The 16,158-nt window shown below is 38.3% G+C and overlaps 3 protein-coding genes across 5 annotated transcripts; 1 reads left to right on the plus strand and 2 right to left on the minus strand.

Moving 5' to 3' along the window:
• Positions 1-160: 160 nt before the first annotated feature.
• On the minus strand, positions 161-1,916 carry LOC122978796 (lysozyme g-like). Of its 3 annotated transcripts, none has more exons than XM_044345793.1 (5): positions 1,760-1,916; positions 1,098-1,175; positions 747-961; positions 501-651; positions 161-406 (listed from the first exon to the last, which is right to left on the minus strand). In XM_044345793.1, the coding sequence occupies exons 2-5, from the start codon at positions 1,159-1,161 to the stop codon at positions 273-275; spliced, it is 564 nt and encodes a 187-aa protein (XP_044201728.1). In that variant the 5' UTR covers positions 1,162-1,175; positions 1,760-1,916; the 3' UTR covers positions 161-272. The 3 variants fall into 3 exon arrangements, with proteins under 3 accessions (XP_044201728.1, XP_044201727.1, XP_044201726.1); XM_044345792.1 differs by lacking the exon at positions 1,760-1,916 and adding an exon at positions 1,576-1,748; XM_044345791.1 differs by lacking the exon at positions 1,760-1,916 and adding an exon at positions 1,464-1,747.
• Positions 1,917-6,629: 4,713 nt separating this feature from the next.
• On the minus strand, positions 6,630-12,734 carry pglyrp2 (peptidoglycan recognition protein 2). The gene is made up of 5 exons (XM_044345502.1): positions 11,800-12,734; positions 10,225-11,085; positions 8,146-8,356; positions 7,325-7,622; positions 6,630-6,697 (listed from the first exon to the last, which is right to left on the minus strand). Exons 1-5 carry the CDS (start codon positions 11,870-11,872, stop codon positions 6,668-6,670), a joined length of 1,473 nt encoding a protein of 490 aa, XP_044201437.1. The 5' UTR covers positions 11,873-12,734; the 3' UTR covers positions 6,630-6,667.
• Positions 12,735-13,384: 650 nt separating this feature from the next.
• On the plus strand, positions 13,385-15,649 carry trappc5 (trafficking protein particle complex subunit 5). The gene is made up of 3 exons (XM_044345796.1): positions 13,385-13,502; positions 13,663-13,935; positions 14,425-15,649. The coding sequence occupies exons 2-3, from the start codon at positions 13,666-13,668 to the stop codon at positions 14,719-14,721; spliced, it is 567 nt and encodes a 188-aa protein (XP_044201731.1). The 5' UTR covers positions 13,385-13,502; positions 13,663-13,665; the 3' UTR covers positions 14,722-15,649.
• The last annotated feature ends 509 nt before the right edge of the window (positions 15,650-16,158 follow it).

Consider the following 16,158-nt stretch of genomic DNA (forward strand, 5'->3'; position numbering starts at 1 on the left):
AACAAATTGATAGAATGAATGTGGTGCTGCATCCGTAATATAAGATGATCTCTGAACAGCAGTGTAGTTCAGTACACAAAGCTACAAAAATATTACTTTTCTTATCACAGTGAGAGTTCACACTGAGTCCAATAAACAGATACATCCATTGTGTTTTTGCTTTGTATTATGTTTATTAATCTAAAGTTTTAAAAAAATACACTCATTACATTGTTTTCTTCATGATTTGAAGGAGATCTTGAGGAGAATAATGTTGTGGACAGCTTCAGCTTTTAAAAAAAATATTTTTTGTACCACTGAGCTCTGGCAACAACATCATTGGAGTAGTCTCCACCTGTTGTCTTGGCATCCACTCCATCATACGAATGGACGTTTCCGTCTCCCATATTGTAGGATGCTATGCCTCCTGCAAAGACAAAAAGTACAAATGACGACAAATGAAAAAAAAAGTGTGAAACCATTCGGTGCACGTGAGAATCTACTGTTTCAGTCAAACAAACCTTTCAGCTGCTGCTCCGGGCTCCAGGCAGGAAACTTTTTTTGGATCCGTTCAATGAAATAAATCAAGATCTCTGTGCCTTGGCAGAGATGTTCCTCACTGTCCCACCCGCCCCGTGCAGTGTGTCCACCTCCGTTAGGATTGACATCAACCTACAGAAATGAGAATAAAACAGGATGAACATTGTTGTTATTGTATTGTAATGTGAGACTCTACTAAGAGTAAAACAGTAGTATTTGTTAAAAACCTGCATCAGTCCCCAGGCGTTATACGCTCCTCTTTTTGGGTCATAGTCTCCCCAGCCATCATGCAGCACATTTCCAGCCCTGGACTCTCTGGAGATGATGGCAGCAATGAGAGCAGGTTCGATTCCATATTTGCCTCCCACTTTGCTGATGATGGACTTGTACTTTTTCATTCGGTCCTTATCAGTCTCTGCCATGGTGTGTGACGCCTTCACACCTTCACAGAGAAATCAAACAGGAATATAACCTCAGTGCAGCAAATGCATCGATTTCTATTAAACTTAGATGAAGGCTTCATTACATTTCTACAATTTCTTTGTGCTCCTGTGTTTCTCTACTGCAGAAAAGTTTACCTGCATATCCCAGCCTGTCCTGCTGGGCTGTTTTCTCTGAAGCACCAGTAGTTTCAACACGCATGATGTCTCCATAACCTACAAATGTTCATAATAATAATATGAAATTATTTTTTACTCTTGAAGGGACTTAACAGTTGCATATCCCACACATCCTTACAAACAAGAGCCATAGTAGTGTGTGTGTGTGTGTGTATACAGCATGACACTACAGCAGCTACAAAAACACAAATCTAAAAAGAGAAGTAAAAAAAACAGGCACAGTCTAGGTTTGTTTTAGAAGTCTGAGGAATACTATTGTTCCCTGTGTGTGTTCACGGCTCAAAGTCAAGTTCCTTCCACAGTAAAAACAACGCAATCTCTCACCCATTTTTGCTGTTTGCTCTTCTGATTGGTCCTTTCAAAACTGGAAAAGTTTCGAGAATAAAATAAAATGATAAAAAAATGATAAAAATAATAAAAGTGAAAGCTATAATACCGTGTCCTCCGTCTCCGTCAACATGCAGGAATGGCTCGATTTATATGTTCGTGTTCAGTTTCACTTTCACCGCCTTGTCTCGCCTGCTACTCCCCTTTTCCCTTTGCCACTAGGATAACTTGACGACACAGTAGCTGATTTGCAGGAAATTGCCCTCACTGACGTCACAGGCACCGGGACTTACCTCAGGATTCCACCGTGCGCGTGAGCGCCGCGTTCCGGATCCGATGCCGTTTTGCTCCGTCCTCTGCACAGCGCCCTACTCCACCGGGAGCGTGTCAGCAGCGGAGTGTCTTCACTGCGGGAAGCCTTCCGCCGTTTAAAATCAGTTGCACGCATACTACAGTAATTACAGCAGCCTAGTCAAAGCTGATAGCCTTAGCTGCCCTAAGGCTACCGTAATTACTGCAGTGGCAGGGCAACTAAACTGCCCAATTTTGTTAACATGCTCAGCTTTCGTTGATTTGGTCATTTTCCTTGATTTTTGTGCTTCTACTATGGTTTGGTACGCGTTTGCTAAAGACAGGTGCCTCGTCTATGTTTTACGGAAGCCGCGTCAAGTAGCACAGAGCAGATCGAGCTACGCAGGAAGTCAGACACAGAAACAGCATTGAGCATCCGGTCAATTTTCAAAATAAAACACCCAGTGCAGACTCCTGTTATCATATCAACAATAAACGCAATTAAAACAGATGAATAAAGAAATAATTTAACTACGTAGCCTACTTAACCATATGATGAAAAAGTGAAACGGCACCCAGTTTAAGCTTGGTCTTAATTGAAGATGGTTAGTTTTATAACAAAAGAGGAAGCACCCCTAACAAGTATACAAATATGTATCAGTCTGTGGCTGAAATTTGGGGAGATGTGTACCAAATGATTTCTCTCTAATGGAACAATGCACCCTTAAAAACACATCTCGAGTTTTTGAAGGGCTACGACTGACTGTGACAGAAGCTCGTCCAACCTGCTGAGCGCACACACCCAAACATAAGCAGAGAAATGCAGTGTATGCAGTCCAGTACAGGCAGGAGTGCACAGACCTGTATGACAAAACAACTGCTAAACCAGCGCACGGCCCAACAAGGTCAGTTAGTTAAATGTTATTGTCTAACACAGTATCAACAAGCATGATTTAAAATACATAAATACAGTAAAATAGAAAGTATGATCAAATAACACGGGAGAAGGGCTAGATTCTGCCTCCTCGGGTCAGGATTCATGCAGTCCAGCTACATCTGAAGGGACAGTAGACAGAGAAGACAGGTGGTTTGAAAGATGACTGAAGGAGGCCATCCATGTCAAACTGAAGAAACACCAGTCAGTACACCCTGAAGGTGTAAACGACACAGTCCCGGGTTCAATACCTGAAACTGACTACCAGTCAGAGCTGAAGAAGCCTTTTGGATGAGATGAGTAAAATCTCAGTCACCTCTGAATTGATTTTTCAGAATTAACTAAACAGATACTCATAATGATCTACACTACACACACACACACACACACACACACACACACACACACACACACACACGGAGAGAGAGAGTGAGAGGAAAGAAAGAAAAAAGGGAATAGGTGACTTCACAGTGTTTAGCCTGAAGTGAGCATAAAATCACTATAATAACTATAATAAAATATCTTTTTATTTGCACCTGACAGTCTTAACTCAGGTAGAAGTGGTCCAAGGACAAATATCTGAGGGCAAACCGGCAACCCAATAGAAATAATATCACATATAGTTTGTATGACCTTTTCCATCCAGAATTTCACATCTGAACTTTTGCTTCACAAATATCAGCAGCCTTGAACTCATCCGTGTCATGTAGATGTATACTTCACAGTCTGCATCGTGGCCACTTCACTGCAGGTAACCAGATACAGAGGCTGTGTAAGAAAGTCTTTTTCAGTCAATTTAACTGTTTAATTATGTTTTCTGTAAATACCTCCCTATATTATTAAAAGTCTTCTCTATACTGCCAGATATGTAAATATGGTGCTGAACACTAAACTAACACATCTTTAAATAATGACAAAAAAAAGACTAAGAATCTACATTAAATATCCAACATTTGCAATATACAGTACGTGCAAACCAAGAAATATTATGTTGTGAAACACTAATCGCCTGAATCCTGCAGATGGCGTTGCTGTCAATGAAATTATAACCTAAAAAACACTAAACATGCACGACTGAAATGGAGTAAAAGGTTCAAAAAATAGCTAACAGCTGTATTTCAGGCTCGATGGCTTATTTTATACAACTCTTTAATAACGAGTAAAAAATGATAAATGATCATTTAAAAGAAAATGTTTTTGAAAAGAGTTTTGGAGGAAGATCTAACAAGCCCAGCAAGCCCTGAAGACCTTTTCACACCAAGATGAATATGGTTTATGTGAGTCTGATGTTGCTTCCTCTGATCTTTGTTTATTGCTGTTTATTGAAAACATCATATATGGAGACTATAGATTAAGTAATATCGACACCTATGAGGTTTTCTCTGCATTCTGAGGGGTTTTGAGTTGTTCAGGCTCAGAGTTTTGACATCCTAAGTAGCAAAACTGATACAGAACAGTTCTCTTTTATTTGTCTAAATAACAGACACCCGTAATATATTCTAAATATATCATATCAAAATCCTATCACATTTTTAAAGGGGTTTTTATGATCAGGTGATTTTCAGATGAACCTTCTGAGAACTCACTTTTCCGAACCCAGTTACCTTTGACTTTTCCCTTCTTGACTGATCCTTTAACTGCTGTTATCTCTTTCCTTCTATGACTCATTTGTTCTGCAGACTTTTTAGTAGTGTGAAAATAAAATATCAGTCACATCTGAACTTTAACCTTCCTGATATCAGTAGCCTTAATGTCCCGTGCGTCATGTGGAGTCATCCTTCACAGTTTGTATTTTTCAGTTCTGCATCATGTGGATGTCACTGCAGGTACGAAGGATGAAGAATGAAAATCATAGCTTACAGTACAACCAAACTTATTTTCTAACAGGAGCTTGGTGACAAGAGGGAGAATCAACAGGAAGCCAACAACAGTCACACATTTAACTGTTTGATTACCTCCCAACATTATTAAAAGTCCTCTTTATAAACTGATAGATATGTAATTATGGTGCAACATTTTAATTTAATCTAAAAATAATAAGATTCTACCTGTAAAAATGTGCAATATATGTGGAATCTCTTTTTTAAAAGAGTCATTTTTTCTGGAAAAAAGGATCATTTTCATTGTCTGTCCACGACTCATCTCTGGAATAGATTACTTACATTATTAAAGATAAACAATCACTCTATGAAAACATCATATATGGAGACTATAGATTAAATATCGTGAATCTCCTGAACTCTTTTTCCTGTGAATTGATTTAGGGACAATGTAACAGGAGAGTATGGGAGCATCTCTGAAAAAATGAACTTGGTTTTTCCTTCTTTTTTTTTTTTTTCTTTTTTTTAAAGTTTTTTAAAATCATTTTTAATGTTGTTATTATTTTATAAATATCTGACATGTAAGAAAAGCCTGATATTTATGTTGAACTGTCTGTTGAACTATCCCTCATACTGAATATGAATATTTTGCTTCCTTATTCTTGGAGTTATTTCAAAATATTGATAAACATATTAAAAGAATAAAGATATTTTAAAAAATGTGTTAACTTAATGGATAAAAGACTGATCCTAGTTTAGATTAGTCCACTAGATTTTAGTGGACTCAAATTTTAGACGTCTGTTTGTGAGACTGTCATGAGTCATGAGGCTTCTCTCATTAAAGTGTTGATGTGTTTTCATATTTCAGACACCAAGATCTCCTGGTTCTACATCCTGCTTGCTTCTAGTTTATTCCTGTAATTCACCTGCTGCATCTACCTGTAGTACGATGAACTCTACAAAGTAAACAGTCAGTTGAGGCCATTTGGTGTTAGTGTGTGAGGGAAAGTGGGTCGGGTTAAAGTGCAAAATTATGGGAAAACATTGGAGTCTGTTGGTGGTCTGCTGAGTTGTTATAGCAGTGAACTTGGATCTAAATGCTATTTCTACTCTCTGAATCTCAATGCACTCTGGTGCCTCAGTCCGCTGCATTACAGCTCAAACAATTAATCAAAATGAAATGGATCTGCAGCTATTTTGACATTCAATCGATCGTTGAGTCATTTTTTTCCCAGTTCCAGCTTATCAGATGTGAAGATTTGCTACTTCTCTTTGTTTTTCTCACTGTAAACTGATTATCTTTTGGTTTTGGGGTTTGTTGGTCTGACAAAACAAGAAATTCGATGACGCCACTTTAGGTTTCAGGAGGTTTTCATTTTTCATGTCCTGTCATTTTATTGACCAAACCAGTAAATGAGTCAGCAGATCAATCTGCTGAGAGGTTTTATTTATTAGATAAAAATGTCAGATGTCCCCTGGAGAAGTTTACCTCATTCGAGTGATTTGTATGTCTTTCTGTGTGTGTGTAGTTTCTCATTGATTTGAAGGTTTAAGGGCAACATTTACTTTATCTAGTATTTACTTTGTCTGCTTTGAGCGAAGCCTCACCCTCTTTCCTCACCGTGAGTAGAAGCAGCAGAGTGTGATGAAATGATACACCAGTCTGTTTAACCCCTTTTTTGAAGTGAAATGTGTTTGTCGTCTATTTCTTTGGTGTGGTATTAATTTATGCATATTGTATTGTCTTCATTTTGTGCTCTACTGGTGTTCAAATTACCTCACTGAGGACAGAAATGCCATCTTTTTTTTTAGCAGGTACTGTAACTGTGGAATTATTCGTCTCAAATAACCTAACAGCCTACATTATTGTACACTAATACAGTGCACAGAATATGAATATTAAAAGAAACAGAGTTAATGATTAGATATAAAATACCTTTTAAGTATTTAAACACACACACACAAAAAAAACCTTCAACACAAATGATAATCATTCTAAGACTCACAGTTTGCTTTTTAAATTAATGTTGTGGTAAAACGACGACTACATGGTTTGAATCATCGTCAATATTTCTTGGCAATGAATCCTGTTGGTGATGCAAATGAACAAGACGAGTGTTAGAAACAATCACATTTATTACAGTGGGCCAGTCCTTTCATTCTTCTGTTTTTGGAGAGACGGTTTCCTGTAAAATCATAAGAAGGAGAAATAAGACGACTGTGAATCAGGACTGAAATACTTTTGATTTCTGTCCCACTGAGTTGGAATAAAGTCTTACTCCCATAGAGAAACCTACAAAACCCCCAGTTAGCAATCATTATAAGCTAAACAACCACCAGCATAACTACAAATAAAGTCAGATTATCAGAAATACATTTATTTATGCTTTGTTTGCCTAAAAATCTCTATCACATAAGTCCCATACTGCTTATTATGATTATTATATTGTAATATCATTTTTATATTGTGAAGAGCTGCCTAACAAGGAGAATAAACTCCACTAATTAAACAGATAAATTAACTGGCAAATCAACATGGTTCATCCTACATGATGTTCTGAAGATCTTTCTACCTTTGATGTATAACAACGGATCTAAACACAGGCGTGAATGAGCTCTATACTCACTATTTCACTCTACATGTGAGGATGACCAGACAGACCATCATTCAAAGCATCACTGATTTAAATTATCGCTGCACTGAATGAGGTCTGCCATGTTAAAAATCTGAAGAATTAACTCACTAACTCATAACTAACCCTCATGAAACCCTTTTAAATGTTCAAATAAGACAACAGTGACAGTTGTCTTACCTTGAAGTGCTCCCACTTTCTTATTTCTGAAAAGAAGGCGTCTCCAGGGCAGGCAGTGTAGTTCACCATCTGTCTGTGGCCATGGATTGTGAAGTTGGCAACCAGTCTTCCTCCATCTACTGCACAGCGGACTAGTTGATGGCGCAACAGGTCCATGGCATGGCGAGACGGCAGAGTGGCGGTGTAGTTACCAATGATTGACACGCCGTACCCCCTGGCATTGTGTCCCCTGGTGTGTATGCCGTGGAGGTTCCAACCTCTGCCTTCATAAACGTAGCCGTCAGAGCCAACCACAAAGCTGAGGGTGCAAAGGTCATACAGAAAAATTACATACATTACTGAATGTAATTTAATGTTATGACACAAATAGTACAATATACAAAGAATTAATACCAAATGACTTATTGAGTGTGACACCTTTTCAACAATATGTGCAAAAAAAGATATCAAATACTCCACCAGCATTAATTATCTCCATTAAAAGCTAGTTAGCCTAGCTTAGCATAAACAGCTAGCCTGGATCATATATCTGTAAAAATGTAAAAATAGCAAATTGCAATTTTATAGGGCGTAACATTGTCATTTTTACATTTCTGTTTGTGCACAGATTAAACAAACAAGATACAATGTATTAACAGAGCCAGGCTATGTCAAAGTACAGGCTAAACTAAACTAAAACCTCCTTGATCCAGCTGAGCTCCATACTTAATCCAGACATAAAAGCGGTATTGCTCTTCCTATCTAACTCTGAGCAAGAATATAGGAAGCAAATAAGTGTATTTCCCAAAATGTCCAGTACTATTCCTTTAAAGATCGGTTACTTGTATCCTATGTCGTTCCAGCTGCGGTCTTCCTGGTGGAAACGCTGCATGGCTCTCATGTTGCGAGAGCAGTTTGGGAAGGACAAACAGGGCGAGGACGGCTCATAGGTGTGGTGAACGTAGAGAAATTGAAGGGGTAGAGACAGTGGGATAGGTGTACCCTTGTAGGCCTTTGCCCCCCACTGACAGCGAGGAATAATTTGAGGGCAGTCTGGAGGAAAAAGGAGAAAAGATACCAGTCAAGATTATCAAACTAAACTTTATTAAAGGTGCACTATGTAAGATTTGGCCAGAATTTAAGTTTAAAACATTCAAAAATGAACTAAAATTATCAACGGCATGTGAAGAAATAACACTTTTGACGTTATGTCAAACATGTTCATGTATTGTGTTGCAGAGATATCTACTGAAGTTAGCATGCTAACCAGCTAGCTTCAGCCTGTACTGTCTAATAATACCACTGGGTACCTCAGAGGTGACAATAGGTCACTGTAGTGTCCAGTCTGCCCTCAGTCCAACACGAGAGGAAGAAGAAGTAGTGCTGGCTTTAGCACCAGCAGCAATGGTGGAGCCAGGCTGAAATTTTCATGGTAGGACTGTTTATATATCCCTTTATTAAGTTTTAATATTTTTTCAGGCAAGAAAGTAACCATTTAGATTCTGCATATGTCGTCAGTTTATCCAAATAATGCCTATTTGGAAATTTTCTGAGACGTAGTCGGAGACGCCGCTGCTGCAGCTGCTGGCCAGGTGAGACAGCTGGTCATCTCATCTGCATGATCCGATGAACTGATCTGATCCACTGTAAACAGTGAGCTTTACACTATATTTAGTGAGTCATAATTCTATGAGAATGGTTTCTGCTGAGATGCTGCCCCCTATTTGTTTGGTGCAGATGGCCAAATCTGACATAGTGCACCTTTAAGTTTCGCAAAAGTAGAATTTGTGTCCAAACTATATTGGATTGCATTAGATTGTACAGGTGTAGCTAAAGCACAGGTGTAGATAAAGTGGCCAGTGAGTGTAAGTTCTATAAAAAATAATTTGCATTGATTGATTTTTTTACCTTTTGGGGGCAGAGCAACAAACACAACACTGACATAAAGTATTATCACCTCATAAAATAAACCTCATTAGTGACATTAATATTCATTTGGAGTTGTGAGGATGAATTTAAGTCCAATATTCACTTTTCCTTTAGCTTCTTTTTCTTTTGGCCTGCACTAACTCCTGAGGGAAATATCTGTCTCTTTAGCTGCTCAATGCTACACTAATTTCATTAGCTGGTTGCTAGTCTGCCATGCTAGGCAGGTATCGCATGTGAGGTCAGACTCAAAACTTTCAACCAGAAAGGGCGTTAAACTGCTCAACTGCTGTTGAGCCTGGTTTTAAGTAAGGGATCCTTATCAAGAATATTTGCTTATGTTATGTTTTATGAGTCTTTTTAAACTTGGAAATTCAATATTGGTATCTGGTTCCTCTATTAGTTGAGCTATCTCAGAGTCATCAGTGACAGTACAGTCCTAACTGATGAAAGAGACTACTGCACAGCGTTGTTTAACCATCCAAAGGGCTATAGCCAACAATTAGTCAACTAATCAATTAGTCAATTGACAGAGAATTAATCATAATTACTTGTTTAGTCAATAAAATGTCAGATAATAGTGAAAAATGCCTTCTGTAATTTTGATGTCTGGAGTGATGTCTTCAAATGTTTTGTCTGACCAAGAGTCCAAAACCCAAAGATATTCAATTTACAATAATATAAAAACACAGAAAAGCAGCAAATCTTCACATTTGAGAGGCTGAGACCAAAACATTTTTGGCATTTTAGCTTAAATAATGACTAAAACAAGTGATAAATTATCAAAATAGTTGCTGATGAATTTTCTGTTGATCAATAAATCGACTAACTGCTGCGGCTCTAATTTTAACACCATGGGTCTTTTAACTTGTGAGGGATATTTTTCACAATTTGTTAACATTTTACAAACCAATCAATTAATTGAGAAAATAATTGGTAGATTAATTGATAATGAAGCCCTACTTTGTGTACTTTTTGATCATTTCATAGCTCACCCCAGTATTTGTGTATAAATGCCTGCATTCCATCCTTCACCGCCTTCCTCACTCCCGTATCCAGACTGATCCATTCTGTCTTCTCCAACTTCCAGACCAACTCTAGTGTCTCCATCACCTGGCTGTGAAGATCAAGGCGCTCCAGCATGGATTTGGAGATCTCCCTCCGCCTCGGGCTAACATGGCTGGACACAGCATCGAGACCCTGCCCCTCATGCAGAATAAAACTATAGTATCCCTTCAAAATGACGCTGAGGGCCTGCGGCTGTTCAGATGCAGGTAGACTGCTGAGGTCCATGCCCAGTATAGCTCCATCCATGCCCCCATTAATAACAGCGTCAGTGGCCAGAGTGGCAGGCCTAGACAGCTTGAACACCTTAGGGTGGTCCACGCTGTCCCAGCACCCGTTAGGCCCTAGGCGACTAGATGGTGGGAAGTCCTGGAGGCTGAGGAAGGACAGGCCCAGGGTCCTGCCTAAGGTGAGAGGGAAGATCCCGACAGCTGGCGTCGCCTCCATCTTAGCTTTCAGTCCTGATTCGATTCCTAGCAGCAAGGGTGCAAGGGCGACTGTGGTGCCATCTGGAATGAGAACCACCCCTCGTTCCTCTCCGTGATCTGTCACAATGTGGTGGATGGCCTTGTCAAAAAAGCTGAAGGATGAGGCGTTGAGGATGGCTGTCTTGAGGACCTCAGTATCACTGTGATTATATGAAGCACCCAGGAAGTGGATGGTCATTGCATCGTCGTGGCCGGCAGTCCTCCGCAGGGCCCTGACTAGAGCCAGGGGGGACAGACCGGGGTTGGAGTCTTCAACCTGCTGCACAGCACGGATGAAGCTGTCCATGTTACGCAGATGGCCACCTGACAACAATGCAAAAGAAGGACTTATAAAAGATCATTTAAAGGACAGGTGCACGGTTTTTCAAGTGTGTCAGGTTTTCCTCGCTGTAATCATGTTCATACTGACTATTAAAAGCCTTCATGTGCTTTCAATGTAAGTGACGGGGGTCGAAATCCATTTTGTGCAACAATGCATTTAAAAGTTTATCTGAAAGTTATATGAGGTCATACCAAGTGGATATCTATACCACTGTACCACCATCTCACTGATGCTAGATAGAGGAGTTAATGGCAAACCTCAAATCCAAACAGCTCAAGCACACAATTCAACCAGAAACCACAAAGATCTCCATTAATGTGTGTAACAGGTGTCTTCCATGTTTTTTGTCTCTTCTCTTTATTTATGGGGATGAATAGATATTTGTTAATATTTGTATGTGTGACGAGTGAATCTGTGAAAATGGGTTGTTTCTTGATTTATATTCAGAAAATTCAATAAAGGTATCTGAAAAATAAAAAATATAAATTAAATTATATCAATTAAAGTTGGCAGATTACAGGGAATTAATCTGTAATTCACTTTAATTAACAACATTTTCCTAATTAGCATAGTAAAAAAATACCACATAGCCCAAATGAAGAATTTAACTGAAAATAATCATAAATATTGTAAACAAAACATAAATGTTTATATATTCTGAATAACTTCTGAATAATAAAATTTGTGAAACTTACCCGCCGGCCTGCTATAGACGGTAAAGAAGTTTGATAAAGCCAGAACAAAAAACAAAAGTCCAAATAAAGTCATGTTGCATCTCCTGGTTGTTGCTTCTAAAAAAAAAGCAAATTTTCTGTTAAACTTAAGATGCAGATTTAGTTAAATGAACAAAAGAAAACAGAAACAGTGAGGTACGAAGGAATCTCCTCCACATGCAGGCTTTCTGAAAATACAAACTGTTGCTCTCTACAACTTCTGAGAGGAGTTGTGCGGGTGTACGTGCACGACTGCAGTGTTGTGTCCCAACAGGGGAGAGAGAGTACGCTGTGTTCACTGATGGCTCCAAGTATTGATTTAGCCTACCGTAAGTTAAAGTGTGTCATGAGCAAAACAAAGTCCTAGTGAGGTTTATTATACTGATAACAAATAAATGCTTCTTTATATGATATTGGGGTTGTACATGTATGTTATATGGGCTTATACAGCTTTATTTGTACACAGAATGTTGTTTAATAAACACAACTGAAGTGGAAGATAAATCAGATTTATGGTTAATGTTTACCATCTCATGTGATATGTGCGTCTGTTGTGTGCTCACCAGTAACAGGAAACGTTTTTAGTCACTGGTGATCACATAAACAGTCATGTGAACTTTTGATGCAGGGGAATTATGGAAAACATGAAGTGTACTGGTTTGAAGCAGGCATGACAAAACTGGTGTGAAAGCTGCCACTAGTGGGCATCTTAGACAACAGTTTGTTAAAAAAAATAAGAAAATATTCCCTTCACTGTAGTTTAATGCATTTAAAGAAGTTTTCTCTCTCTATTTCTCTGTATGAATGATTACATGTGTGTAAGTGCAGGTTTCAGAAGCAGCAAAATCATGAAGTGGTGTTATTTTTGAAAACAGTACTTTTGAATATGATTTATAAAAGTTAGAAAAGTTTAAGATTTAAAGCCATTAAAGAAACAATTAAAACAATTTACAAACAAATCGTCAAATATGAATTTGTGTTATTTAGATTATGTGAAAAAAACAATAAATACATTTTAATGACAGCGCACACGACATCCCTGCCATTAAAAAATATATATTAGGAATGAGAACTATATAAAAATAATCACAGTAAGTTAAAATTACGAGATGGTGAGTCAAAATTGATTTTAATTATAAGACTGTCGGTCAAAATGATTATTTTTTCATTATATTATTTATGAATTATGAGTCAAATTTTAAGTTAAGTTAAGACTTTTTAATTCAAAATTTTGAATGAGTCTAAATTATGACTTTTTAACCCAAAATCATGAGATAGTAAATCAAAAGATTTGACTTGCTATCTGATAATTTACTACAAGTATTAGTTCACAATTCTGAATTTTTTTTTATGCCAAAATTACAACATAGGCTACTAAATTTTTAAAAATCAAAAGATAAGTAAGTAAATATGTAAAGTTATTTTTATTCAGTGTCTCATAATTTTTTGACTTACTACTTGACTCACTGGGTCAACATTTGTACTTAAAATACATATATATAAATATAATAAAATATACTAACAAAATACTGCTTTAAGAAGTCATAATTGTGACTTTTTGAACATTTTTATCATGACTGAGTTTTTTTTTTTTTTTAGCTAAAACGTCAGTATCAGTGGTGTCATGTGACACAGTGACGTTACACCCAGAAGTGGAAGTCATCAGAACAACAACAAAAACAATAGTAAGTGTTCGTATGAATTCAGACTGTAGTTTGAGTTTGGTATTCTTTTGAAAGCTAAAATGTACAAAAAATAACGACTGCAGCAGTTTGTTGTGATTAGCTTTAGCCTGCTAGCTTAAAGTGCAAGAACTTGTGTTTTCATTTCTCCTCCCTCCACCAGAAGATGGAGACTCGCTTCACCAGAGGCAAGTCCGCTATCTTAGAGCGGCCTCTCAGCAGACCCAAGACCGAGGTGAGTGTGAGCGCCTTCGGTTTGCTGTTCTCGGAGGTGGTGCAGTACTGCCAGAGCCGGGTGTACTCGGTGTCCGAGCTGCAGGCCCGGCTGGCAGAGCTGGGTCAGCGGGTGGGAGCCAGCCTGCTGGACGTGCTGGTGCTGAGGGAGAGGAGCGGCAAGAGAGAGACCAAAGTACTGAACATACTGCTGTTCATCAAGGTGACTCAGTGTGTGTGTGTATGTGTGTGTGTTTGTGTGTTTGTGTGTGTGTGTGTGTGTGTGTGTTTGTGATACTAGAAGAAAAGTTTTCAAAGCCATTCATTTGCACTGTCTTAGTCTTACACTGGGGCTTATATTGTAAGTGTATTATGAAGGAATCTTCTAATGGCCAGTATGAACAGGAGGAATGATTATTGCAAGATGATCCAGTTTCGTAAACCAGTCCTTCAGTGATGGTTCTGCTCCATTAAGTGTCCCAGTAAGCTGACAGCGAGTGAGTGAATCAGATTTTAAAAATTCAGAAGTGGGCGTAAATGCTCAGGTGTTTGCATACTTTTACCATTTAGCATATTAGGAACTTCTTGCTATACAGTTGTCTAATACAACAACACAACAAACTACAGTATAATTGCAGTTAGTGTAGTTAGTATAACCCCAGAGTGAACCTCCACCTACATCCTCCTCAGTCGTTTGCTTTGTATCCCGCAGGTGTCTGTGTGGAGAGCCTTGTTCGGCAAGGAGGCAGATAAGCTGGAGCAGGCCAACGACGACGACAAGACGTACTACATCATCGAAAAGGAGCCCCTCGTCAACGCGTACATCTCTATTCCGAAGGAGAACAGCACCTTGAACTGTGCAGCCTTCACCGGAGGCATCGTAGACGCCATCCTGACCCACAGCGGCTTCCCTGCAAAGGTCACGGTCCACTGGCACAAGGGCACCACGCTCATGATCAAGTTTGATGAGGCGGTGATCGCCAGAGACAAAGCCCTGGAAGGCAGATAAGGAGAGGGACAAGAGGAAGTGAAGATGAGAGATTGAGTGTGTGTGAATGTATGAATGTTAATTGACTGCTGGAATGTCTGTAACATCGCTGCAGACTGTGTTATTTAAAGGCACCATCGGTGAAGACAGTGTATTTATTTTGTTTGAGAATAGTGGATTGTAAATTCACTGATTCAGGAGAGCTCTGGATGAACTAGGACTCCACCCAACAGTTATTTTCATCATCAGTTAATCTGTAATAATTTGCTTGATTAATTGTTGGTAAATATCATGGATGCAAGTTGACACATTTAAATCGCTTGCTTTCTTTCAATCAACAGTCAAAAACCCAAATGTATTCAGTTTACTGTCAAAGAAAACATCCTCACATTTGACAAGCTGGAACTTTTCTCTTTTTTTTATTTTTGCTTAAAAAATTCAATCACAATCAGCTATTAAAATTGTTTTCAGTTCACTTTCTGTCACTCAACTAATGGATTTATTGTCTAGTTGTTGGAGCTCTGATGGAGAGTGTACTCTATACTGTGTTCAATGCACTGAATGTATCTGTTATTCAGACATATTTATTAATTCCACTCCTATGCAGTGGAAACTAAGACTTACTGGGACAAATTCAGAATGTAAACATTGCACTAAACATTTGGTTAATCTTGTGCTGTAAATGAGGTTCTTGTGTTTTGTTGAGCATATTAAGTCAACACTAACAATTTCCAAACCAAACATATGATGGGAAATCTTCTATTTCCACATATTACCATATTATTGGGTAAAAAAAATGCATTGCAGACCTGATGGGATCACATTTTAATCCTGCTCAGACTGTCTGGATCTCCTCAACACTGTAACACAGTCTTACAGGGATGTACTCAGGTGGGGCAGCTTACACCTGACTTTGCTCTGATAAAATGTAAATAAATACATGAATGGATGTTTTTTGGATATTTTGTTTCTTGATCTCTGGGAATAACAGTATTTCGATTTTATGTTTTAAAGAAATCATGGGTGTTTTACCATATAAGATGTTGCAACTGGAAAAGTAAGTGTTGGGAAAGCATGGAGGGAAGTGAGTCATGTGTCTCAGAGGGAGAATAAGGACCTCATTCTGCGTCTGTTTCTGAGTACCTTAAATGTTTTATGGCAAAACACAGAAGTTGCATTTAGTTTGCAGAAGAAGGCCTGTTTACCTTCAAAAATCTGTAAATTTAGACTGAAATCTTTAGATTCTTTTAAAATGTGAGTGAAAGTAATAATAAAGAGCAAAAGCCAAAATTAGTATGCAACTAACCATGTTGAGTGGTAACATAATAGAAGCACCCAATGTTATGTAACGCAGCACAAAAGTCCTGTATGAATAATACATTTATGAATCTTAAGTTGCAGACGTTTGCAGCACTGAGTTGAAATTTAATTGGAAAATATTTGTAATGTTTCCACCAC

The sequence above is a fragment of the Thunnus albacares genome, chromosome 3, assembly GCF_914725855.1.
Source record: "Thunnus albacares chromosome 3, fThuAlb1.1, whole genome shotgun sequence".
In the NCBI taxonomy this organism is placed as follows: domain Eukaryota; kingdom Metazoa; phylum Chordata; class Actinopteri; order Scombriformes; family Scombridae; genus Thunnus; species Thunnus albacares.